At 33.4% G+C, this 27,652-nt stretch overlaps 1 protein-coding gene across 3 annotated transcripts in view; it reads right to left on the bottom strand.

Moving 5' to 3' along the window:
* Positions 1-20,415, bottom strand: part of Zip48C (Zinc/iron regulated transporter-related protein 48C) — a 147,447-nt gene extending 127,032 nt beyond the window's left edge. The window contains exons 1-4 of one of the 3 annotated variants that reach the window (XM_069037916.1): positions 20,040-20,415; positions 19,751-19,985; positions 19,558-19,689; positions 19,253-19,469 (exon numbers count right to left, since the gene is read on the bottom strand). In XM_069037916.1, the coding sequence (XP_068894017.1) occupies positions 19,253-19,469; positions 19,558-19,689; positions 19,751-19,985; positions 20,040-20,147 (692 nt within the window). In that variant the 5' untranslated portion in view covers positions 20,148-20,415. Of the gene's footprint in view, positions 1-19,252; positions 19,473-19,557; positions 19,690-19,750; positions 19,986-20,039 lie in introns of all 3 variants that reach the window. The other 2 variants (XM_069037907.1, XM_069037924.1) reach the window with 2 other exon arrangements.
* Between the last annotated feature and the right edge of the window lie 7,237 nt (positions 20,416-27,652).

The following is a 27,652-nucleotide window of genomic DNA, read 5'->3' as shown; positions in this document are numbered from 1 at the left end:
TTCCTGTGTGAACTGATTTTTGATAAATTTGACAACTTGTCAAAACGAAACGTCAAGCTAATTTTAAAGATTTTCAACGATTTGGAGCCTTTGGGGGGCTCGTCGAACAAAAAAACGTTGTATTCAACTCGTTCTTGTGTAATTTGGGCTTTTTTGTGGCACTCGTGGACCTTTAAAACTCTCGTTTCACTCGAGTTTTAAACTGGCCCACTCATGCTAAAAAAAGCCCAAATTACACACGAACTCGTTAAATAAACTACTATTAATACATCATTGAATTCAGAATTAAAAACTCTTTCAGATGTAATAAGAAGAAAAATACAGTGTGGAAACTTTAACTGGAATAAAATTCATAACTTGGACATTGTACAAAATCCCGAAACAGGTCGATTTTTGTTTTTCTTTGCCCACATTTTGGCGCATTTGGTTTTTGCAAATCTGCTCCCGGAAGCTCGCAACCACCCCTAACTTTTTTTTTGCAAATGGAACGGTATGCCAAGTAATACCTCGTTTGAAAGCCCACTTCGCAAAGATTACAACGCACTATTTGTTTCCTGAATATTTTCAAAGCCTACGTGCTAAAAAATAAGAAAAAATATACAACAAATGTTCAAAATGGGCACAGTTTGTTTCTTGGCCAATTGCAGATCGATAGCAACATGCATCCCTTACGTTTTATAACGTTTCCGATGTGATTTGTCTAATTTGATGCCTAAAACCGAACAATATTGAAGATCTTAGGCACGTATTAGAGATGTAAATTAGGCAAATCACACCGGAGATGTTACAAAACGCAAGGGATGCATGTTACCACCGATTTGCAATTTGCCAAGAAAGAAACGGTGCCCATTTTGAGCATTTGTTGCATTAAACAGAATTCAATTTATAAAATTGGATTTATTTTTTTAGCACGTAGGCTTTGAAAATATTCAGGAAATAAATAGTGCGTTGTATTCGTTGCGAAGTGGGCTTTCAAACGAGGTGTCTCTTGGCATACCCTTCCATTTGAAAAAAAAAGTTAGGGGTGGTTGCGAGTTTCCGCGAGCAGATATGCAAAAACTATATGCGCCAAACTGTGCGAGCAAAAACAAAAATCAACCTGTTTCGGGATTTTTTAGAAATGTCCAACTTATGAATTTTATTCCAGTTAAAGTTTCCACACTGTATAAGCACACGAGTACATTTAAAAATTAAAAAAAATTGTATAGCTGCTAAAATTTATTTAGCTCTGAAAATGTTTGAAGTAGGTCAAAATATACTTAATATTTAATAAATCATTTCGACTGACATAATAGTTGATCGCGATGTGGTCTGCAGTAAAAGTTCTAGAGCTCTATTAATTTACGAAAATTTCCTTATTTTTCGAGCGCTTGTGTTACTTCTTAATAATATTTACATTACCTATCAAATATCGTCAAAAAAATATTTTATTAGATAACAGAATTTATGAATTGATATCTTTTACACAAAAGTAAACCTTTTCACTTTGCAATTATTCATTTTGATCAACAAAAATGTTCACCGACGCTAATTAAACTTATCAACAAAATTATGTGCATACTCTGGGTGCAGAAAGGGAGGTCTGTTGACCGTCTCCGACCTACCCAGTTCCAGGAACTCCAAACACTAGCCGAGATATGTACCAGCATCTGAACCTTACGTAACTCAGTGGGCTTCTTTCTTCAAGATATTATCGAACTCAACAAAAGATGTTTTTACTAACGTCTATTTAAACGTGTTTCATTTAACAAGGGCTAAATAGAACATAGTGAATATATAATAATTCGTAGACCACTACACTAGTAAGAATTTATGACGTTATTTTTTAAATACAAAAAGACAAAAATGGAAAAACGTTATATGCAAATTAGCATTTTTTAAAGTTAAATATTTAGTGCTAAATTAATTGTAATAGTTACAGTAAGTGTTGAATAATTACAATAAACATATGTACATATTTGTAAATAATCTAATTATGGTGCTATTCTCTAAGCAAAAGTTGCCCACTGTAGCTCTATAACCCTATAAGCTACAGTCTGTAACACAAAATGGTATTCTCCAAGAGAAATTGTCTCTGTAACATACATTCTATAGCTTACAGTTGCTGTAAATTTATGGTGAGACAAATCGTCACCATAAGCACTGTAAAGCCTCTGTAAGTCATATTAAATGTCAGTTTTGAATAAGCCAATTGGAAGCTGCTATTTAAAATACGCGGGCACTAGGGGGTGGTTTTATTACTATATCTGTTGGTTGGCCCAAGTATAGTTCTACCGATTATACCGACTCACTATCACAAAGATAAACATGAACAACGCCCATTCTTTTGGCGATAAAACGGTACTAGTACCAATTGCGTTTAATTTCTTGGACAACTTATCCCAAGACTTCCTGTACGCATTATCTCGAAGGACCAGATTTGTTGCGATATCGTTTTGCGCTTCTAAAATGAGTAAAGACTTCTTTTCATGATGCTTTCTCGTTTATTTCTCGATTACAAGTGCCGTACAGTACAGTTACAACTAGGGGTTTGAGTTGGGGAGAGATACCCCCACCAGTGGTAGGGCTAACGGCCTGAACAACTTCCAAAGGCAATTTGGGGAAATGTTTGGATTTAATTCGCCAGAGCGAAATAGCTTTTTGTGTATTAAGAGCGCAAAGTAATACATTGTCGATTGAGAGATTGCTGCCGCGCGAAATCGACAATGTACAGTGGCGGCCATTAATTTGGAAACACCGGCCTAATCTAGTTTACTTATTTCTAATATTTGATAGTGTAAGCGTTGTGTCATGAAGTCATGTCACCCATGTGTCATCGTTGAGCGCATTCAACAGACTGTCGCAGACGAAATTAATATGTCAATAACATTGTCAAAGTGGCAAACAATTTACAATAGAAAAATCGTGGTGTTTCCAAATTAATGGCCCCCACTGTACATTTGCGCTCGCAACACACACAAGATTTTTTCTACAATCGCAACTATGACTCCTACATATTATTTTATTTGGACCAAATCAAATCTTAAAATCAGAAACTAATTATTCACAATATTGACATTAAAAGTGCAATAATTACAGTTTTTGAAAAGTAATCCATGCTCTGGAAGTGTGGATTCTGGTTCTTTTGCTGCACTTACAATTTCGGGAGGTGTACACGAAAACGCTTCCTTAACAGTTTCCCTTCCTTCTACAGGCTTTTGAGCAATGTTTTTTGTAAAAACACAAAGAACACCGACACAAACTGACACAACAATTCTTTCTGTTTATTCGTTGTCACTAGTTACAATAATCACTGGACATCTGATTTTAACAAAAAAATCGGAGAGCGAGCGTTTCGTACATTTTGTCGCGCATGAACGACAAACTGACAGTCCTCGGAAAACGTCAACTTTGCGTTGTCAAATGCAAGCGCAAAGACCTGCTTTCTACATCGATTGTAGAAAAAATATCATTCGTTTCCAGTAATTTCAAATATTCTTCGTAGTTACTGCTCGGAAGTTGTATTTTGGCACCTTTTTCGTTTTGTAATTGTCCATTTAGACATTTTCCATTTTTGAAAGATACGAAATTTGCATTGTTCACTCGGGCAAAGCTTACTCCACTAATTTTCAAATGTATTAAATAGCTCTGTAAAGTAAATGCTTACAGAGGTATTTAGAGAGTACGAATTTTATGCATCTCTATAAGGAATATTGTTATGCAGTTATCCCCTAGTATACTGGTAGGTATGTATGTTAGTGCAATTGTTTCCATTTACTAGTGAGAAATTAGTAAACTGTTAATAAGTTTTATTGGAATAACAAATATAACTTATTTAATTAATGTATATTCCTACATCACTGTTGCTAATTTATGTAGACTACATTACATTGTTGTGTATTGGGTATTACATAGATACAAGTTTTTTATTTCCCTGTTATGAATACATTGGAGAAATTAGAAGCTTATGTACAAAATGAACAAATTTTTCATAAAAACCAACTTATTTTTTGTCCCCACAAATGCTTCTTCTGATTGTATTTTAAACATCTTCTCTTGAATTTGATACCACGTACATTTGTCTAAAATAAAAGTGATTGTTATTTAAAATTTCAATATTAACCAAGAAAAAGGGAAATCGATATTTAAATATGTTAAATCACATCGAAAAATTATCCAGAAAAAAGTTACACAACGCAGAAGGTAAACTTCATATAGGATTCCATTATTAATCACTGTAATAATGATTCATGCTCTAATAAAAATTTGCAATTTAAAGCATTTCAGTTTTACAGATATAACTATTAATTTTCTTAAATTGCGAAGCCAAACATTTCAAAAAATGTTCTTTGTCATTTACCACTTTTTTACACAGTCGTACTAAAAAATATGATTTCTTTCACAAAACGTTGAAACATGCAACATGCATTAATACAGCTTTATTCGGAAATAATCTTATATCCGCGGATCCGTTACTGATACAATGATGTCATCAAATTTTTTTTTTTTTTGTTCGATTGTTCGACATTGTCAGAGTTTGAGAATTTTCTCCTGTGTGAACGGATTTTGATAAATTTGACAACTTGTCAAAACGAAACGTCAAGCTAATTTTAAAGATTTTCACCGATTTGGAGCCTTTATTAAGGGGCTCGTCGTACAAAAAAACGTTGTATTCAACTCGTTCGTGTGTCAATTGGGCTTTTTGGCACTTGGCACCCCAATTTACACACGAACTCGTCAAATAAACTACTACTATTACGTACTCTACGATGTACTATTCCGGACACGGAATCTTGGCCAACATTTTTTTGACATTTCTAAGAAAAATGATGTAAAGCAACCATTAGTGCCATTAATAAGTGACAATTATTAAAAATCACTTTGAAGTTTTTCTTGTGACATCAAAAAAGCAGGGAAATGGCATTATCGAGTCAAAAGTTGGGTTATATTTAATAAAGGGTAGTTCACACATATTTGTCAGTTAAATGTCAATTGTGGCCAAGATTCCATGTCCGGAATAGTACGCCGTGTTAAAAATTGACTTTTTACTTGTGTTTGTAGAAAAAATCACTTTTAACACGTCCATCATACATCTATTTTTTTATACAACTGGTTTGCATTGCATTAAAAAACGTAATCGTATTTTTCATGTTCATTTTAATTTCTGCAGCAAAAACAGGTAGGTAGTCATTTATTGACATTTGTTTATTATAAACGTCAAAAAAGTTTTCATTACGTTTTGTAAAACACTTTCAGTTCCACATTATTACATTGGTAAATATGGAATGCAAAGAAAACGATGTTAATAATGCCGATATCGACGACTTATTTCCCGCAGTTATTGAAAAAGCGGCAAATAGAACAACTTTGACATTTATAAATAAATAAAAAATAACTAGTGTATAAAGTTTTTTTTTTACTAATGTTAATAATAGTACTATTGGGGACACGGAAAACTGGGCAGATGTGTCATTCAGTTGTCAAAATTTCTAAACCATACCTTAGCTACTCATAACCAAGTTGACAGTTTTTTTGAAAATATCAATTATAATGACGGTAAAGGTGCATTTACATTGACACTTTTTGAAATGACAATAACAGACTGCCCAGGATTCCATGTCCCTCATTGTACAACGTGATCAAGAATGACTGAATCTGTTGGTAACAATGAAAATTTGAATGATTTTGGTACCACTGTAATCTAAACGCATTTCTGGTTGTCAGCTTTGATAGAGTTGACAGGCGAATTTGACGTTTACCATCAAAGGGTCATTTTTGTAATAGCATAAACATACCTAATTTTTTTTAATGTCGTGTCAAGTTAAAACATCCGGTCAGTGCCAATTACGAAACAGAAAAACACCAATATTTTTCAATTGTTTCATTGCCAACAGACTCAGTCATTGTTGATCACGCTGTATATTATGCAACAAAATTTATAAACGGCACTTTAGACACGAGTTTTATGTTAGGGACGAGCGAAGCGTAGCGGAGCGAGTGTTTAATAAACAAGTGTCTAGAGAAGTTTATAAACGAGTTGAATACTATACTTTTTCTACGACGAAATTAACAAATGGAACACAAACGAAACAAGCAACTTTTTATTAAACGTTAATTTAAACATACCAAAAAGGAGTATGTATATACAGGGTGTCTCAGCTAAGACTTTCGAGCCTAATATCTCGGTTATTTGCCAACGGATTTTTATGAAATTTAAAATACAGATATTTTAGACGGTGAAGGCTCAACTAGTAATAATAAAATTACTTCAAGTTAAAAAATGTAATTTTAACACATGTTTCCTTTATTGAAAATTAAGCGCAACTATTATTAGATTGTTAAACATTAAAAAATAGGAGTCTACACAAAAAAATAACTAAATCGTTCGTTTGATTCAACGAAAAGATTAGATTTTGTTGTTAAAAATTTAATCTAAATTTTGAAGGTATTTGAGCAGTTACCTTTTGAAACAATTGATGAAAAGTTGCCAAGGAACATTTTGTACACCCCTTAAAACCTGTCAAAAATGGGCGCATTTTATTAGAAAATTCAAATTGTATAAATTTATTGAAAATACTCAAATACTACAATGGCAGAAATTTCAATATTGTTGAAAAAGGAAACAATTTTTGCCTATGGAGAGTGTCGTAAGAACATCAATGACACTGTTCGTTTTCTCGTGGAACACTATCCAAATGTAGGCTTTACAAAAATTAAGGTTCAGACAGTCATCAATTTATTTGAAGACACAGGAAACGTACGTGAACTAAATTACCTTGCTAAAATATCCCGATCGTGTTTTAGTCCTTTATGGAAGAATTAAAGCATCCAGTGTAATAAATTACGTCCAAATGTTGTTTTTAACTTTGTAAATGTTTGTAAGGTTAGCAAGATAAACGTCAAATATGTCACCTGGATTTGTGCGAAAAGGGGTGACCAAAATTCGGCGATCGCGCACGTTTGTTTCATACACGTCTACATTTTTGCATCTGCAGCCACGTTTAACACAGTTTTTTTCTTTTTTCTTGCAAACCCGATGCCTTTCAAGGACGAGTTTCCCCTTACAGCATTTTTATTGATCAATTTTTTGATACAAATCTTAAGTGATACAACATTTTAAAAAGGCATGTAAAAATTAAAAATTACATTTTTAAGATTTGGGTTATTGCATTAATGGGATCTTACTCTTCATTGTCTAAAATATCTGCGTTTTAAATTTCACAAAAATTCGTTGAAAAATAACCGAGGTATTAGGCTAGAAAGTCTTAGCTGAGACACCCTGTATATTTCTCAGACTACAAATTGTTGGTGGCTTCAGGTCCATATTTGAAAAATACAACGAATTATTCCACTGCAATGACGTTTTCTTTCACGCCGGATACGAAACTGATAAACGTCAAAATACCAACTTGATCCTTGGGCCAACCAACAGATATAGTAATAAAACCGCCCCCTAGTGCCCGCGTATTTTAAATAGCAGCTTCCAATTGGTTCATTCAAAACGTGCGCAGATTTTCGAAAGCCTGATGTACATCAACAAAAATTACTTGACGGCATCCGGCATCTCATTCGTTTTAACTTCGCTTCGGGAGTTTGACCACGTGTTTATGTTTGTTTGTTTTCCTTGGCATTTTTCGATTTGTATTACAAAATAGTTTTTTTCAAGACTTATAAGAATGACAAATGGCAAAGAACCTGCTTCATTGTGAAACAGGCTTCGGCGTATATCGTTCTACGCAACTAGGCCACATCCCCGTTTTTTATTATTATTACTATATCTGTTGGTTGGCCCAAGTATAGAACTAAATATGTCCAAAAAATTTAAAGAAACTTGGAGCGTGTTTAATATGCTGCAAACGCCCGAATTAACATCAAGTTGTGACTAATGAACAATCGTTTTTAAAGTGACGTTTTATACACTATTTGTCAGTGCAAAATGTGACACTCTAGAGAAGGAAGTAGAAAAAAATACATACTTTTAACACGGTTAAGTTATAAAGAACAATTTTTAATAAGATTAGCTTCCACTAAAAACGTCACTTTTAATGTCTGTTGTATAAAAAATATATTAAAACAAATAAATTAATTACAATGAATGCTCAAACTATTGTTCATTTACAATCTAGCAGTCTCCCAAGACGCATGTAAACACTTACAATAGGGCGCTGAATAACTTCCAAGTCAATTAATCTCATCGTCTCCAATCGACTCTCGTCCTTGTTGAAAGAGTCGAGTCGATCGTTTTACAATCTCACAGAATAATACAGACTAAGAGCCCGATTTCAAGTCAGGGTGACAAATAGGTGGTGTAGCGCAAATGTGTAGCTATCTTTGTCCTACACATTAATTACTAATATGCGTCATCTTTCTCAAACTTGCAATTTTGTGCTGTTACCATGACAATACAAGTTGCAACTCAACTTGAAATCGGCCTCTTAGTACTGAAAGGTTTTTCATTATTATTTTTTACTTCATTCTTCCTGTTAGGTATTTTAAGACAGATCTATAATCGTGTCAAAAATAAACACTACTCCCTAGGATGTAGGGATACTCGATACTAGGTTGCCATAAATTTGGTTAGGTTGAGGCTATGTGGTTTCTGGTGACATATCGTAACCATATCAAAAATGTAAGACAAAGACATCCATGTAAAGTAATATATAGATGTTTTTTCGTTTCACAATCAATTTTGGTTTCTGACGGCATATTTAGTTGGACTTAGGGCCAGTTTATAGAAAGAGAATTAAACATTTAATTCCAATTAAATTTTAATGCTGGATTAACCCATGAATCCGAAACTGCGATTGGTTCAATCTGATCACGTGTTCAGTTAATCTCGCATTTGATTACGATTAACTTAATTTCGCTTCTATAAACTGGCCCTTAATCTCTCAATTCATAGTAACCAACGTTAGGCATTCAAAATTACTTTTGAAAATTCTAGTTGACACAACATGACAAACGTTATTTCCCTAAAAGTTGGAATTCTATTTTTGACACGATTATAAATATGTACAGTCGATGGACAAATAAAACTGGGACAAAAATGACAATCACATAAGTCAAAATTTACAAATTTGCATCGTTTAATTACGGCTTTATCACAAATAGGTTAACTTTAGTATGACATATTATATAGACATTGACCGACCGAACATTATTCCCGTCCCGTGCAGAGCAATATTACAAAGAAGTTTAGGTGTGAGAAATTACCCGGAACCTTAAACCATAAACCGGGCCAAATTTGACCGGAAAGTGTGTGGACGGCCTTGAACATTTTGAAATTTCCAAGCAAGTTATTAAAATTTTAGAAAACGATGCGATATGAAGATGACACGTTTGAGGTTATGTCTCGGTGGTCTCGGTGCATATGAATCATGAGCAATTTAACCTGAAAAATAATAAATACAAAGACTTTGCGGCGTCTCTATAAGTACCTACATTATTGTAATATTTGAATATTTTTCAACAACTACCAACGCACTTTTCCATTGGAACTTTCAAAAATCCCTAAATTCAACTTGACGGCTGAAAATTTCCCAAAGACCACTCACCAAGATAAAGAATGAAGTATGTATACAAGAAGTGTCAAAAATGAGTTGTCAGTAAATATCTTTTTATATATAGGTATATTGGTCCTATGACTGAACCAGTTATTTATCGCATGTGTAGATTAGGAAACTGTCTACAAAAAAGGTAATTTACATTTTTCTGTCAATTCAAGCAAAAGATGGTATCCGTAAATTTTAGTATTAATAAAAATATTCAATCAAAATAAATTCTTGAAATGAACTCCACGAACTGCCTGACAGAATAGTCGATGTTCCCGAAATGTACAACCTTTTTGTTTTTATTGACCGATTTAAAAAATGATTTATTTCCCCTTTGGACAAAGGATAAAAAACCTTAAAAAAGAATTAAATTTGACTCAAGTGGCTATTTAAAAATTACGCCATTGTGTGCAATAGTAAAGTGTAATTACATATTATTTATGCCAAAAGCCGACTATTTAGAAATATAAGCGACATAAATTTAAAAAATTGTATTTCTTACTTTACAATCGCAGTACGTGTATTTACCATACCCATATTACAATTAAATGTAGAATGTATACTCGTACCTATTTTTGAAGATAAAAATATTTTCCCCAAATTCTTAATTTTCTATTAAAAAAAAAATAGAAAATTAAGAATTTGGGAAAATATTTTTTTATTAAATTTTCTATTAAAAAAGTTATATGTATCCGAATTCGGTGGTAATATAAGTATTTGGAAAGCTAGACTTTCAAGACACGTGTTGTATTACAGCAAACAAGGTCGGTATTCAGGTCGCAAAATGAAGTAGGAACCAGCTAGACTGCGAGGCTCCTCATCAAGACTACCTCTCTTTCAACAGAATGAAGTGAATGAACATAAAATTAATTAAAATGACACATTAAACAAAGTTCTCTAGTTTTTTCTTTTGCAGAATCACAATTCAAAATATGCAATTTCCAAGTCTATCGTAAAAATAAAACTCAGGTGCTTTCTACTTTAGTTTAATTGTGGATATATTCATTAGTAATTAGTAATTACCACTTATTATTACCTCATGAGAAACTAAAATGGTGCTATAAAATTTATATTATCTAAAAAATATTCTGCCCTACATGAAAATTGCTATTTGTTTATTCATAAAAGTTTATAAAAACTACATCTTTTTTTAGGTTTAAGTTTATCATTTCTTAAATCTGACACAAAGACCTTCTATTTTTTGCTGTTAAAAAGAATTACATACATCACAAACTATTACATATTTTCGTATTTTAGTTAGTAAAGATGTACGCATCAATTTATAATTTCACTACTGCAAAAAGCTATTTTGAAATCAACGTGGTATATGGTAAACATTTAAAATGAAACAAAATCGTAGAAAATAGGGTATCTATGAAACCATAAGTTCATTGGAGGTAGTAACAGCTGTAATGCAGAATCTAGTCAATGTGAAGTAGAGGGGGCGTGTGAGGTCAGACGTCTTGCGCGAAGGAATGTTCGGCGCCTCGGGCGTAGAATTGAATTCCTGGCCCCCCTGTCGAGCCCCCGCCGGGCTGGTTCATTCATTCACAACATTGGACCTCCTATCAGGATACCTCCGCACAGATGAATTGTGACTATACAACTACCGACCTCTAGTAAGTAGCCGCTAAATTTCAACAACTGTTTGCACGCCAGCAAGGTAGAAAGTTCTCTATGAATACACACTCCAGCGTCACCTATTCACATTTACATGAACGTTTTCTGCTTTGACTTAGATCATTTCAATGTTAGACACATTAATTGTTATAAACAGTTACTACGTTACAGAAAAAGTACTTGTCTAGGGCTCGGTAATTCAAAGGGCCCGTCCGTCCCAAGTTGTGTTTTTTTTTTACAGTGCTGATCTAAAAAGTCAACCAGCCTTTTGCCTTTACTTTATCGATTTACGTGATCGTAAAAAAAGTATAATCTGTAACACCTGTAAAAAGGCCTATTTCTCATTCCTGTAATTGCGGCACTCAACTTCGTCTCTTGTCAGAACTCTTCAATGAGTTTTCATTCACAACTTCACAGAGTTACTGATGTACTGATGTTGAGCATGTTGGGACTTGTATTAGTGTAGGTAAATACGATATACCTACGAGTACATAGGCTGTTTCTGAAAAAGGCCGCAACCATGTAGCCCTTATTTACTGTCCCTTTTCAGTAAACAAAAGAAAATAAAGTAATGATTCTACAAGTACTATAAAAAGATCCTAATTTTGTTTTTTTCCAACAATGATATTAATGTCAGAAAAGAGTCAACTTGCGTTTTTCAGATCACCTCTGCTTTCTAATACGTGCTGGACACTGGCTCAAATAAGTATACTTACTTATTTTTGCAACACAACGAATAGTAATCAATACAGCATACAGTGTAGAACAAAATGATTATCATCTAGTTAACTTTGTAAGAAAGTTGTCGGAAAGTTATGTGAATCCGTCTGTATTACAATTTATTGAATTGAATTAACAAACGATTCAAATGTATTTAACAAAATGTAAATGCAGCTAGTAATGCACACGTTATTCAGCACTAAATTCTACGCAGAGAAAGTAGGTACTACCTATCGTAAATTATTTATTTATTTATTTACCTTCAAGCAGTAACATTTTTAACTTACCCGACCAAAGGTGGGTAAGTTATTGTGATCGGTTGAAAATTTCGAATTGCTAATTTCATCAGATCTTTACGTTTTGAGGTCCCCTGAACACGTTTATGAAGTTTTTAGAATTATGTCTGTCTGCGTCGTTCTCCCACGATTACTCAAAAACGCTTTGACCGATTGCTTTCAAATTTGACCAACATAAACTTACCCGGGGTCTCGCGAGTTAAAAAGCTTTTGGTGTCAATCGGACCACGAGGGGTGGAAGAGGGTGGGGGTAGATAGAAAAAATAATACGGGAACATGGTAATTTGACTTTACCGTTTGAAAGGGCATGTGTTTTTATGTCGGAAACGATGTTTACCATTTGCGGATTTTTCCAATATGGCGGACTTATCAACTTATTTACGTCTTCATAGATCGACGGCGATAACTGCTGAAACTTTTAACAAAATAATCTCGGATCTTGCCATTGGAAATAACTTTGTAATAGTGACCACCGAATAGAGTTTGGTGTCAATCGGACTACGAGGGGTGGAAGAGGGTGGGGGTTGCTCGAAAAAATAATGAGGTGACATGGAAATTTGACATTACCAGTTGAAGGGGCATGTGTTTTTATGTTGGAAATGATATTTACTATTTGCGAGAATTAGAAGACGACTTATGTGGGCTAACACAGACAAGGTAGGTATCTCGGGTCAATTCAGATTGGTTTAAATTCATGTCGGGTAAGTTACTAGGCCGAGTCTTCGAATCCATCCCAATTTTTTGCCCTGAAATTATGCTCTAATTAATGTATTCTTGTGCATTTTGTAGTGTGGGGTTACAAATCTATAATTTAAAATCTCCCAATCTCTCGCTGGACGGAGTTTACCTTTATTTACTATGAAATCTAAACACTCCTGACATTATTAACAATCACTTGACAGTTCCTTTTTCTATAATTCTGAAATAATTTTTGTTAATTAAAATGTGCTCCAATGACGAAAGGATCGATATGATATTGATATATGATGTTAAATAAAAAGAAATATTGTCGACTATTGCCATTTTTAAATTTTTATAATTGAGACTTTTGTGAAGGATGTCTAAACCATGCAAAAGTTTAAAATAATTCATGTTTTTGGATCAAGTTATTATGAATGAAAAACGTATTGCTGGCTGCATTTAAATTTCGTTAGGATCGCAAAATTATGTGAATCAGTCTGCCATAAATTTGGTTAGGTTGGATGCTATGTGGTTTCTGGTGACACACAAAAGATTTCGTAACCATATCAAAAACGTAAGGCAGCGAATTTCTTGTAACAGTTGAAAATGGCTAATTTCTCGCTAAGTGATAGATGTTTTTTCGTTTCACAATCAATTTCGGTTTCTGGCGGCATATTTAGTTTTACTTAATCTCTCAAGTCATAATAACCAACCCTTGAGCATTAGAAATTACTTTTGAAAATTCTAGTTACACACAACATGAAGAACGTTATTTCCCTAAAAGTTCGAATTCTAGGGCGTAATTTATTTTTAACACGATTATACAGGGCGATTCATATAGTATCATACAAACTTTAACCGGTGGTAGATTCCAACCCATAGACACAAAAATGTCTAGGTTCTAAGGTTAAACTTGTTGAAGATAAAGCATGTTGAAGCGTGTACTACCATCTTTTAAAAACTGCAGATAAATGAAAATATTTTACGTTGAAACAAACTGTCAGGCATTGTTGTCAAAATGAAACTAAAGCGAACTTTATAATACCAATATTTTCTCTATAGCAACAATTGTTTGCTTTTATTATGACATTCATGACATTTGTTATATCGAGCGATTCATTAAATTTGTTATTAAAGTTGGCGCTGGAACTGAAGCCGTAGGTCTTTTTGAATCGATACACTTATTTGTGTATAAATTAACGTTACAAAATGTTATCAGTGGAGTTAAACGAGGGGCCCGTTTGTGCTTAGAACAAAATGGTGAACACTTTCATTAAATGTGACGTTTGTCGCGATAGTTCAAAACTAGACATGCGTTGACACTTCCAGCACCAACTCTAATAACAAATTTAAGGAATCGCACGATACTTTTTGCCAATTTTTGATGTATGACTCAAAATTTTCAAGAGCCTTTTGAGACCGGAATCTGCCACTGGTTAAAATATTTATGAAACTATATGAATCACCCTGTATGTACCACGCAAGAAAACACTTTCATTATTGAGACGTACCAACCTATTTCCGATCTCATCCCTTTACAATAAATCACATTTGGAATTTTGATGTATATTTTGAGGTTGACCCTCCTTTGTTTCGTAGAACAGCACATGGCATTTTTACAAGGGTAACTAGATGAAGATCATTTTGTTCCACACTGCATACTTTATACATACTAACGACAAAAACTGAAACTAAGGTTGTACAAATAACCTTGTAAGTATGTCATGGAAACAAAAAATGATCTATTAGTGTGAGTTAATATAAAGGTAAAAAATCCTGTTACTTTCATGGAAAAAACTGTCTCCTTAACTACACTTCATCATGTATTTATATCTTTAGAAAAAATATTCAGTTTTTTCTTGAATCATTTCCTTTTTAGTTACTAAAAATACATGATAACAGAAACATAAGAATACAATATCGTAAGATTCTTTTTATAATTTTAATAAGAAAATACCACTTTTAGAAATGTAATAAAATAACCTTATAAAAATCTGTGCATTCTTGAAAATACATAATTTGCTATTAGTAAAATCTAAATTATCTTTGACCTACTGTGTAAATTCCCCTACAAGCACGTAATATATTATTCATCAAAAAAGATTATTACATATTGTTCTTTTCCTAAGTCCACATAATCGTGTTCTGTTGACAAATACCTAATTTTTTATAAAAAATCTGTTCATGACACATTTTAATAATCAAATGCAGCAATACCATGTAAAAGTAGTTTTATAATTAAGGAAAACTTTAATCTAATAATTGCATTAAAAAAACGATATTTCCGAAGAAGGTTATTTATTATTTCTCATCTATTGTATTTTCTTGTAATACATGTATAGGCCTACAGAAACTTAGTGGAATTCGACTTTAATTGTAAATTTATGTTTGTCACTGGAAAAATAAAATTTTATGCTGCAGCAATAATCCTACTGATAAATGTTAATGAGGGAGGTCGTTTTAATATCTATGCGATATCAGTTAGTTTTGAAAAGAAAAACTATTTTTTAATAAACATAAAGCAGGAAATGAAAAAATATTCACGACAATATGACAAATCACCTTTTGCTCAAATTTTTACGTGGACACCTGATATGTAGAGCTTATGCCAACGGCGGCAGCGGAGTTCCTCCCGGCGGTCAGAAATTCTCAGGTCTTGTAGCAGGTAGTGAACGGTAAGGGATTAGTGCTGGTGATAAGAATGATCGGGTTGAGTGATGAAAGTATCATTTTCATATTCGATGTTGAGTTTTTTTTTTTAATGACTAGATAATATTATTGTTTAATATAAAAACAGTGCTAGGCTTTGTAATTTTCACAAAAATTAAGTTAACAGGGGGTTGAAAAATTAGCATGTAAAACCCTATGGCGTCTTAAAAAAAACTCACTGTATACTCATATCATGTACGTAAATAGAGTATAATTTGTAAATGCCGAATGTCATTTTGCCCTTGTAAATAAAATTGTTTCTCCCTCTCATCAGTGTATTTATTGCCAATTTCAAGCAAAATACCCGCCATAATAATCTAGTCCCGCTACCACTCATCGACTACCTATCGCAGTAATCGCCGATAACCTCGGGAGGAACTCGTCCGTTAAAAAGGGTTATGCAGGTAAAGAAGTGACCACCGGGGAACTCGGATACGCCCGTGCCAACTGTCATGATCGATGACCTTGACAAAAGCTGCGCGAAGGCAGATCCTAATTTTGATAAGTGAAACGTAAAAACATTGGTCGTTTGATTAGAATTTTCAGGGTAGCGGCAAATTTGCATTTTACACTGTCCAACGGTTTGGATTAGAATGCCCGACATTATCTATTATTTAGGGACCTATCGCCAAATAAATATTAACATAAATTAGCTCACAAATCTGTAAAGTGTGACAAAATGGTACCGATGTTTTTAGTTCGAATAGTACAGCCGCTTCGGTACGCATTTTGGTTTCTGCGTCATCGATAGGTTGTGCATATTTTCAAAACAGCTGATCCGATTTGCATCGAGATTAATAGGCCTTGAGTCCTTACTAAATCAAATAGTTTGCACAAAGAAACATTCACATCGATGCATTTTTGGCAAAACTTCTCATACCCGAAAGAAAATGCATAAAATTGCCTAGAATTCCAAAATGACTTTCCCATTGTCACGAAAATCAATAGACTCGGGGGACTTACTGAGACACCCAACTTGCAAAAAGAAAAATTCAGATCGATACATTTTTGCAAAAATGATCGCAAACGCAACACAAGAAAATTTCACACACACACAGCCGCCATTCGGAAAACCACTTTTCTTTGGTTGTAGAAATCTGGCTTTATGTGGAACAAGTATTTTTCGACCCCATCACACAATACAGGGTGTCCCAAAAATGGCGTACTAACGGTGCACTACGGTGTAGAAGAGACTACCGAAAACGTCAGAAAAATGTTTAAAAAATTCTATTGGACTTAATTGCTGATTGGGCGGTCGTTGAAAGTGGCACTTAACAGGAAAATTATTTTGAAATATATGTACATATTAAATTGTCATGACAGCTACCTCTAATCGTACATATTATCACAAAGTACAGGATTACTCACTACCAATATCTAATCCTGCACAATAGTGAATTTAGAAGCTTTGGAAATCGAAAAAAATATTTTAAATCCACTACGGTAACATTGCAAGGTAATGATGTACGAGTACATCTTTGTTTACATTGTATTACCGTTAATAATAAAAATAAAATTACCTAATTTATTTTTTTGTCTGAAAAAATTTTTACATATTTTTTTGTGTACATTTAAACATCCTGGATACGGTAGTAAGTAGTTAGTACGCCATTTTTGGGACCCTGTATAGAGTGTAAAAAAACACCACATAAATCAAGGTACCTAAGCTTGATAAAATGACTATTTATTATTAACCGTAATTGTCGTGATTCGTTAATAAAGCTTATAGTTTTTTTTTTAATTCCAGTCAATTTCAATCATTCTGGGAGTGGGCTTAGGCACTGTTGGATAGCGTTTTTGAAAATAATAATAATAATAGTTGAAACTAATTTGTCCAATTACAGATAGTGCAACCAGTATAAAAGATAAATGAACATGTAACTAAATCATTAGCTAAGCGGCATTCTCGACAGTTATTCTAGAGAGGTCTCACCGAATTCTACATAAGGTCTTGTGTACAAAGTTAATCAGAATGGACCATGTATTAAGGTTTGAGTGAATTACATCTTTCTTCGTTACTGTTAAAAATTGAAAGTCAGCAAATATATTTATTATATAGCTGACTTTTCTACTGTAAGGTTTTGAAACAATTTTGTCTACTACCTACATCAACAAATCATAACGTTTTAAAAATAAAAGAAAAGCCACCAGACCAATTTAATGACACAAATTTTCGTTGTAGAGTATTTCAATAGTTTAAACTTGAGGATTGAAATCAGGTTGTAACGTATAAGTACGATGCGTTAATGCTTTTCAAATAAAACGACTTTAGGAAAGACAACTACAAATTGTGATTTGGCTAATTCTCTTAGATGTAAACATTACCACTGTTTTAAACATCTTTTGCACGTTAAAAAATCGGAAAGTTACATCGAAATGGAGCTTGTTGATATCCAGTGTAACAATGGATACTAAATTAAACGTGTAGTGAAATGGTATTATTGACTTTTATTCTTAATATTTTTATGAGCACTTATTTTTACTCCTAAATACAATTTCATGTTTACTTTAAATACGGTGCTATTAACAAGTCCAGCCTTATTGGCCATACTGAAAAATGCATTAGGTATCACAAAAGCTTAAATCCAAAATTGATAAAACAATTTGATACCAACTTCTCTCAAAACATGTCAAATTTCTAACAAAGCATATTAAATTAGTTTTTAATCTTGTAATTATGTATATTAAAATACAAAATTATATGTATAATTCACGTTGGGAACAACAGCTGTGGTGCAAATGACTATGACAACTCATATGAAAGTTAATGCCAAATGTGTGAGATTTGCACCACTGATGTTCAATGCAACATGAACAGGATACATGTATGTATTATTGAAAGAAAATCAGTGTTTTTAGGTAGCCAACATACAGCCCGCTCTGATACTTTATAAAATTTAGCTGTCCTTGTTCCAATTTAACTGCTATCTAGAATAGATAACAAAGTTTAAGATCCATTATTAATTTAAAGTTTCCCTCTATTCTATTTTTACCTTAACATTCTACATTTAGGATAGATTATTCCAAAAATTTAATTTACGTTTATTGATTTTAGAAGGATTTAAACTCTATTCCCTTTTTCAAACTCTTGATTGGTGAAATCGACTGTTCTGATTTTCTTAAATATTTAGAGATATAAATTATAAACATAAAACATTTGTTACAAAATAATCCAGCACAATTTAAATTTAGTATGGTACATCTTTTTAGTTTGGAATTGCTCATTATGTTTTAGATTTACATGAGTATGATTTTTCGTAGATCCTTTCTCTCGCTGGTAATTGTAAGAAACTCTCCGATTTCAGTTTTTCATCTTAAAATCATGTCAGCATTAAAACCATTCTTTGAATTAACTAAAAGCCTAAAAAAGCTTATTAACAGTTACGTATAGCGCATTTATTTTTAATTATACTAGTATAAATCAATCGATTCTTGTTTTTTATGACCAGTCCAACGTGTTTTTATCTTATGATAAAAAAAACATTGTCAATTTATTGTAGGTGATTAAATTTTAGAAGTATGTAATTAATGACGATAAAAATATGCTACAATTTTGGAATGCTAATCTATAATAAATATCCAAGTAATTAAAAATGCATTTGAAAATGTTTAGAATCAAAGGGGCAAATACAGTGGAAAAATATTTTACACATTTTTCATAACTCAATTACGTTTATGTCAAATTAATATACTCACCGGGCACTTTCAAAAGTTGCTGACGTTGAACTGCCAATGGCACCAAAACCAACACCTACAGCTAAACCCTCAGGAATATTATGGACTGTGATTGCAATTACTAATAGTATTATTCGTTTCCACTGACCATGTTGGATTTCTTCTATGTTGGAAACGTCTTCGTAGCTCTGTGTATGAACTATCTCTTCACTCTGTCCTTTCACTTTATCTGATTTACCTACTGTAAAAATAAAATAAAAAAATTACTTATAAAAGATAGTAAAAAATGGTATAACTGATTTATCAATATTTAATATACAACATACCCCTTCTACGTTGATGAACAGTGCCTCCTAACTCAGAAAAACCGTCAATTGCAGTTGAATCAGGTGACGATATATGAGAGTTTGTTCGAGAGACTTCACGTCTGTCTTTACGACCACTTGTAGCATGCAATGCTAAAATTTTATAAATGCCTGTTATGGGAATAGTTTTATGATTTGTAACATATAATTTTACCTAGCATCATGTTTGGAGAATGAACACCAAGTATTGAGATTAGGACATCAGCACCATAAACAAAAAGAGCTCCCAGTAAAAATCCAAAACCAACTGGAGCGAAAGCATATTCACCATTTTCACCATAAATTTTGGATTCTTCAGCCATTTCGATCGCAGGAGACAAAAGTGACCAGTACGAAGCTGCTGTCATAACTCCGGCAGCAAATCCCAAACTTGCATCTAGAAGTTTTCGCTAAAATTTGAAATGTTTTCAATTTGTTGATGTAATGATAGGTTATGTTCTAACCTGTGAACCCCTAATAACAACAACAAGTGCAGCACCAGCTGCAGTAAGGCCCCATGTGAATAACGTGCCTAAAAAGGCTTGCATAACTGGTCCATGGCCCTGGATCATTTTGATTGTTTATTTCCAAACACGATAACTAGCATGCTCAATAACAGTCGAACATTTCGCGGACGAACGCAGACTGGATTACCACAAGGTTGCCTTTGGTCATACCATACCATCAATTCTTTCAAAAGTACAATCTCCCCAAGTATCTACTTGCACAGGCGCCTTTTGTTTGTCTATTAACTTCTCGAACAATTTTTTTAATGAGACGTGGTAGGTAAATGCAGATAATACCTAAACTGATCAGTGATCAGTAACAGTACCTAATACTGATAATAAAATATACCTAGGTACTTAATCAGTTTTCGGCCGTGCTGATAATTCTAGTTTTTAATCTCTGATTATTCAAAGCAATGAACTTAAAACTAAGTACAGTTCTGTGCAATAAAATTAAGCACAGCAAATATTTTATAGTTTAAACGGGACAACGAAATTCCTAGTAAAAAAATATTTTATGTAAATCAGTAATTTTTTTTAGAAATGTCAAAATGCCGTGTCATTTAGACAACAATTCAAAAATGTTTTCAAATGTTAAATGTACTTCATTTTGGACATCAATTTTCTGTCATATAAAAAAATTACTCTAAATAATGCTTTATTGAAATTGTCACACATGAACGATGAAATTGTTGTCAAATTTATCTACAATTAGTCAATATGAGCGATGACAAAATATTAAGCTTATTTATAGGGCCGTATCACGACACCTTTATTAAATTTAATCATAACTCTAGTTACCTTGGTGACGAATTCATCTCTTTCTGGCCGGTTATAATTCCATAAATCTATATCGTTTTATGTTTACCTACTTTAATCATGACTTTAGTTATCGGCAACTTTAATAAAGGTGTCGTGATACGGCCCATTATTTTTATTTATTTATTTTCTATTTTTTATTAATTAAAACCTCGCTCTATTCCATTTGTCTGATTTTTAAAACTTCTTGGACGTTTGGTCGGTGAATCTGACATTTACAGTTTCAAAATTGACACAAGAATCAAAATTAAGGTTATCAATACTAAGGCGGCCAAAAAATTTTGGCCGTCACTTTCTGTCATTTAAAAAAAAAGAAATGTAATCTATACTTTATTGTCGTTATGATTACCGTATTGATTATGATTGGATTTTTTTTTGGTGGTAAATTTCAAAACTCGAAATTATTTTGTCATTTTCTAATACACAGAACGTTTACCTCAGTACTATGGCGGACAGTGGCGGTTTTTCAATAAGGGCTGCAGAGCTGCAGCACCGGCTCTTAATTTGAAAAAATAATTTATGTTATTATTGTATTTTTTAATTCAAGATTTGCCAAAAGGAAATAATATCTGCATTTTTCCGAGCATTTTTCATTCACTCGTCAGACTCGGCTGCAATATATCAACATTCACTATTTTGTATTATATCGGCAATCCACAATACATTCGTTATTCCGTGCAAATTCCGTGTCCTGCCTCGTGACGTCAGCTAGCCGTTGCAGCCGACCTACACGCGTCAAAATCGTCGTTTCAATATTTCAGAGCCTGAATATCATACTTGGCCTTGAGTTGACCAATGAACGTCAAGTATTATATGCATGTTTTGTATGGGCTCGGAGCTGCAAGTCGTGTAGCCAGTGCCAGATAGTGTGACGCGAATTAGTAGATGAACAAGTCAACGGCTCGTTTATTTAGGATTGATTTTGCGTCACGTGCCCGCCGCTTCCTAATTTTCAGTGGATTGTTGTTTAACATTAAATAATAAAAATGGATATTTTATCTAAATATCAAAACTTTTCCCGTCTAAGTATTGACGAAAAACTGGAAATAAAACGAAATGGAGGTCCTAAACCTGAGTTAATTATCAAATGCTCCTCAAAAAGTCGCGGAAAAACTTACGTTCGAAAGTTTAACATGAACATCTACAGCAAATACAAATGGATTTGTGGCTGTGCTACGACTAGACACGAAACTCCATTCGAATTTGCCAACTAAAAATGTCCCGACTGTACCTACCTATTTTAATACCTATACAGGGTGTTAGTAAATGGTTGGGAATAAATTTCAACTAAAAATGTCCCGACTACCTACCTATTTTAATACCTATACAGGGTGTTAGTAAATGGTTGGGAATAAATTTCAGGGTGAACTCCTTACGAAAAATGTGGCTTAAAACCTAAATAAAGTTTTTCGTTAAAGTGAGTAGTTTTCTCAAAAAAAGAAAAAAAAAACAAAAATAAACGTATTCTGGCATATCCGCATTTGAAATACTACGATTTAATAATGGTTTAAAGAAAAAATTTAAACGTGGAAAGTTGAATTTTTTAAAATTCAAAACTAATGCAATTTTAGGTGGCTCGGTGGCCGCATGGCTGTCGGAGAAAGTAGTCCGAGGTCGCGGTCCCGATGCTAGTGGGTTCGAATCCCACCGAAGGGGGAAGATTTTTTTAAAGGAAGGAACCTCCGCCGGGCCATGGATGTGTGTGTATGTCTCCTCGGGGCTGACGGTAGGGTGGTGGAAGGAAGAATCAACACTCTTTCGGCCACCACCGCGAGGTCAGCACGGGTTCGAGTCCCGTCGGGAAGGGCGCTCATGGGTGTATAAATGTTGTTGTGTATGTCTGTGAATGTGAGGTGGAATGGGCGTGGGTGGCCGGGGAAAGTGCCCCGGAGCCCCGTCGCATCACCTAAAAAAAACGGCCGACGGAAAGGTACCGTAAAAGCCGTATGGCAAAAAACGGGAATGGCAATTAAAAAAAAAAACACTAATGCAATTTTAGGCAGACAAATGAACTACATAATTAGAGAAATTCTCCAACAGTGGACTACATTTTATTTTTTGAGAAAACTACTCATTTTAACGAAAAACTTTATTTAGGTTTTAAGTCACATTTTTCGTAAGGAGTTCATCCTGAAATTTATTCCCAACCATTTACTAACACCCTGTATAGTTACTATAGTTTGTATTCGTTTTATTTTATATATTATTGTACTTGGACTTGGGCTCTGCAGCACTGCCAAGTCCTAAAGTCACGAGCCGCCACTGATGGCGGACAATAAATTTAGGCCGGCCTGTCATTCGCTTGACATCAAAATGTGAAGCTGGCATTATGTTCAGCTAACCCCATTTTCAATTTTTGTCATTCTTGTCATCATGACAGCGATAATCAAAATTAAAATTGGGAAAAGAAGCGTGCACCAGAGGGAAGTGTTACTACAAATCAGTTATGCTAGTGCGTCATGATCTGTAAGTTACGAAAAGGGCGAAGGAAACGCCAAACAGCTTGAAAACCTTCAGTTTGACAAACTGACACATCAGTCATAATGACATTAAATGGTCGCTTGCATTGACTTTTTTGAAATGTCAGAAATTTGCCGGCCTAAATTTATTGTCCGCCATAGTACTATCGCGGCCAAAATACTTTGGTCGTCACTTTTTGACCCTTCAAATGTTAATAAAGTATTAATGTCAATATACATGACAATTTCAAATTATTCTTGTCAAAAATATGGCATCTTCAGTTTTTGATAAATTTAGAATCGTCTTACTTACTTCTGAAGGTTGTCTAAACTGCGACCATGTGGATCTTTTGCTTTTGAACCCTGTCTCCGCAGCTGGGATTTACCCCACCCGTATGACACTGATGGATTAAAATAATTTTGACAAAAGTAAAAAATAAGGTTAAACATCCTAAAGCTTGCTTTACAATTGAATATCATTTATGTCACATTGACGACCAAAGTATTTTGGCCGCGATAGTACGACTGCTCTAATTTTGTTCATTCATGTTGGATTTTTGGAATATCTGAGCTTTAAACAGTTTAAATTGATTGGCAGAATAACAACATCCATGTCAAACTGACAAGAATTGAAAGTGGGGTTACGGTTCCTAAAGATTTATTTACACTTTATGTGAATGTCAAGATCAAGATAGTGACGGCTAAAATTTTTTGGCCGCCATAGTACTATTGCGGGCAAAAAAAGTGGGACATCAATGTCATTGTCTTGACTTTTAATGTGAAATAATCCTTACCTGATTCTAACCCTACTTTGAATTGATTGACGTTGTCATTAAGTATTGTAGGTTGTAGGGAATGATTGTAAGTAAGCAGGTAGTGAATATTTATCTAATGCAAAGTTCCAATCAAAATCTACCTTTATCAAAAGAAGAGAGCATTTGGAAAAGGAAAATAGAAGTATAAAATAAATTTTTAAACTGTCAGCTGGAATAGTGTCAAAAAAAATGACAATAAAGCTTGAACTACATCGAATTTTTCAAAACTGACAGAAATTTGATGTCCCACTTTTTTTGCCCGCAATAGTACATACCTAAAGGTCGTTTTAGAATGTATGACCGCATGATGACACTAGTGTCCAAAATTTATTGATCGCGACCGTACTATACAACTAAAATATTGTGAAAATTAATTAATTAATTAAGACTTGTACTTAATTGTATTGCACAGAAGTGTAGGTACATCTATTTGGAAGTACAAAGACGTTGCCTTAGATTAAGGCGAATCGGGATGAGGTTTTAGTGAGATTCTCGGTCAACAGATGGCGCGGGATTTACTTAGCTGCAAGGTTGGTAGAACTGACTAATTTGTATAATAGGTTGCCTCGTTGAAAATTGCGGGGCGGGGGGGAAAGTAACTCGTGACGTAAAATCAACCCAGAAATTTTGGGTGTTCGAATAGAACCTAAGGTTTATAAGCTCCGTGGAGTTTATTGGGTGGCTTTTTGGGCTTTATTCTAGCGATGGAACACCTAATGCATGATCGACAGACTCTGTTGTAAAAGTTTAGTACACTGTGACGTCACGAGTAACTTTTGCGGGGGGAAAAAATTCAGACTATTGCTTTAAATGGAAACGAGGCAACCTATTATACAAATTAGTCAGTTCTACCAACCTTGCTTAGCTGTTTTTAGCTAAACCAAGCGAAAAATTTGTAATCTGAAAAGGGCAATGTCTTTAAAACATTATTGAAAATTGCGGCAACGTTTTACTTTTTTATTTTTTCTTCCTTTAAAAAATTTTTCATTGTATTTTTTTTAAAAACAAAAAAATCAAAAAGTGGTCAACAGCGACGATTAAGCCATATTTACTAATGCTTAATCGATTTTTATTTAATTTTTTCGTTAGAAAATAGTGTCCGAAACAGTAATATACGTTTTCTCTTTGATCGAACCGCCCGCACATGTCTGGCACTGATTAAGAGTTACAAACAAGGAATTTGAGCAGTTACAAAAGTATACATGTATGTGAGACTTCTATTCACACTATTTTAGTAATGATAACTTAGAAGTTGAGGTTGCCTCCGACGATCCCAGTCGAGATCCTGTTATTAACACCATAACAGACCGATTTTTAATTGATGGTCAGCATTTTCTTAGAGAGATTAGATCTCTAGAAAACCATAACAACAAATGTCTTAAAAGTTAAAGGGGTACTTCAAATTAATATCTTGGGACTACAAAACTGCATGGAATTTAAAATTTGAGTGTCCATACTGCAAAAAAAAAGTGTGTTCAGTGAGGCTGAACCAAAGCCAATCATAAATCTAGAGAAATTATCTCAAAGCAACTCAATTCCTAAATTAAATCAACTAGCAGTGGTCGATAGTGCTGTATGGGGAATTATCTCAATTATCTCTATTGGTGGTGGACATTCCAACATGGAAGAACTGTTTTATTCGTTGTAACACTCCAATTTCCCGCTTATAACGCTCCGATGGAAGGTGTAAAATTACGTAAATTAAAACCAGGAAAGAAACAATACGTACCCATTATCAAATGGATTTTGCGAAAATAAATTTCTAGGAATTTTCTCTCCCCAACAACATGTTTTCACGAATATTCCACTTGTGTATAAAATGTCGTGAAAATCATTTTCAATAAAAGAAAAAAAATAATTAACAAAAGAGTTTGATCGATTTACACTGAATCAAAAAGATTTTTTTGTTCGACACTGTCAGATTTTGAGAATTTTCTCCTGTGTGAACGGATTTCGATAAATATCACAACTTGTCAAAATGAAACGTCAAGTTAATTTTAATGATTTTAGGCGATTTGGGGCCTTTAAGAGGCTCGTCGAACAAAAAAACCTTGTATTCAACTCGTTCTTGTGTAAATTTGGCTTTTTTTGGCACTCCTGGTCCTTTTACACATGAACTCGTTAAATAATAATATATTAAAAGACAAGTTTCATAAGACCAGTCTTAAAGCACGAATTCAAATTTAAAAAACGAGTGGTGTAGCCACGAGTTATTTTTAAGAAAGAGTGCTTTTTTTATACAGGGTGACTGACGAAAAACCTTTGATGCTGTATCTTGCTTATTTTTTATCCGATTTGAATAAATGACACCTCAAATGAAATAATTTTAAAAACACTTCAATACCAATTAAATAAAAAAAAAATTCTTGCGTCCAGTTTTTGACAGATGAATATCATCACCTTCTTTTTTTCAAATAGCACTGTACATTTTTTTTATTCAGTATTGTAGAGATTTGTCTTCTGAATATAAAAATGTAAAGAACTACACCCATTCATTAAACAAAAGTCAAGAAATTAAAGAGTAAATGTACAAAATTTAAAAATCAAGTGACCAAAATAAACAAGAGAGAAGTTTGTTCTAAATGCTCGAAATGACTAAGTAAGCTCTGAATATTCATTTGTCAAAACAGTTTGATAATGATAATAATATTGGGATGAGTTTTGGTATTGATAAGTGTAAAATGCAATCAATATGTCGCGGTCATTACGAACATTTAGAATATATAACTCAAGAAGGAGAAATCATTCAAAATTTAAATAAAGGAGAATTTTATAAATATTTAGGTATTAATCAATCAAATCATATTCAACACTCAATTATAAAAGAAAATTTAGAAAAGCAATTTTATTTAAGAATTAAATCTATTTTAAAATCAAAATTAAACGGCAATAATTTAATTAAAGCAGTTAATACATATGCTGTTCCATTAATGACCTATTCTTTCGGTGTTATAAAATGGTCCAAAACTAATTTACAGAACATAAACATTAAAACTAGAGTTCTTTTTACCAAATTTAGTAAACACCATCCTAAATCTGCTATTGAAAGATTTAATTTACCACGCGAAAACGGTGGTAGGGATTTTTCAAATCTAGAAATACTGCTACATAATCAAATTGCTTCACTAAAAAATTATTTAATCAATAGAGCTCGTGATAACACCTTTTTTAATGCTTTGGTTTCAGCCGATAAAGGCTACACACCTTTAAATTTAAGTGATAATATAATTTCAGATATTGTTAAGCCAAATATACCTGACACTATAGCAAATATAAAACAGAAGTCTTTACATGGGAGATACTTTAAAGAACTGGAACAACCAGAAGTTAATATTCAGGCCTCTCATGCATGGCTTAAGAAATCAAATATTCACCCTGAGACGGAGGGTTTTATATTTGCAATACAAGATCGTGTTATAAATACAAGAAATTATAAAAAACACATATACGGTTTACAATCGATCATTGATAAATGTAG

This window comes from Tenebrio molitor, chromosome 1 (genome assembly GCF_963966145.1).
Source record: "Tenebrio molitor chromosome 1, icTenMoli1.1, whole genome shotgun sequence".
Classification (NCBI taxonomy): Eukaryota; Metazoa; Arthropoda; class Insecta; order Coleoptera; family Tenebrionidae; genus Tenebrio; species Tenebrio molitor.
This window is presented reverse-complemented; position numbering and strand designations above follow the sequence as displayed.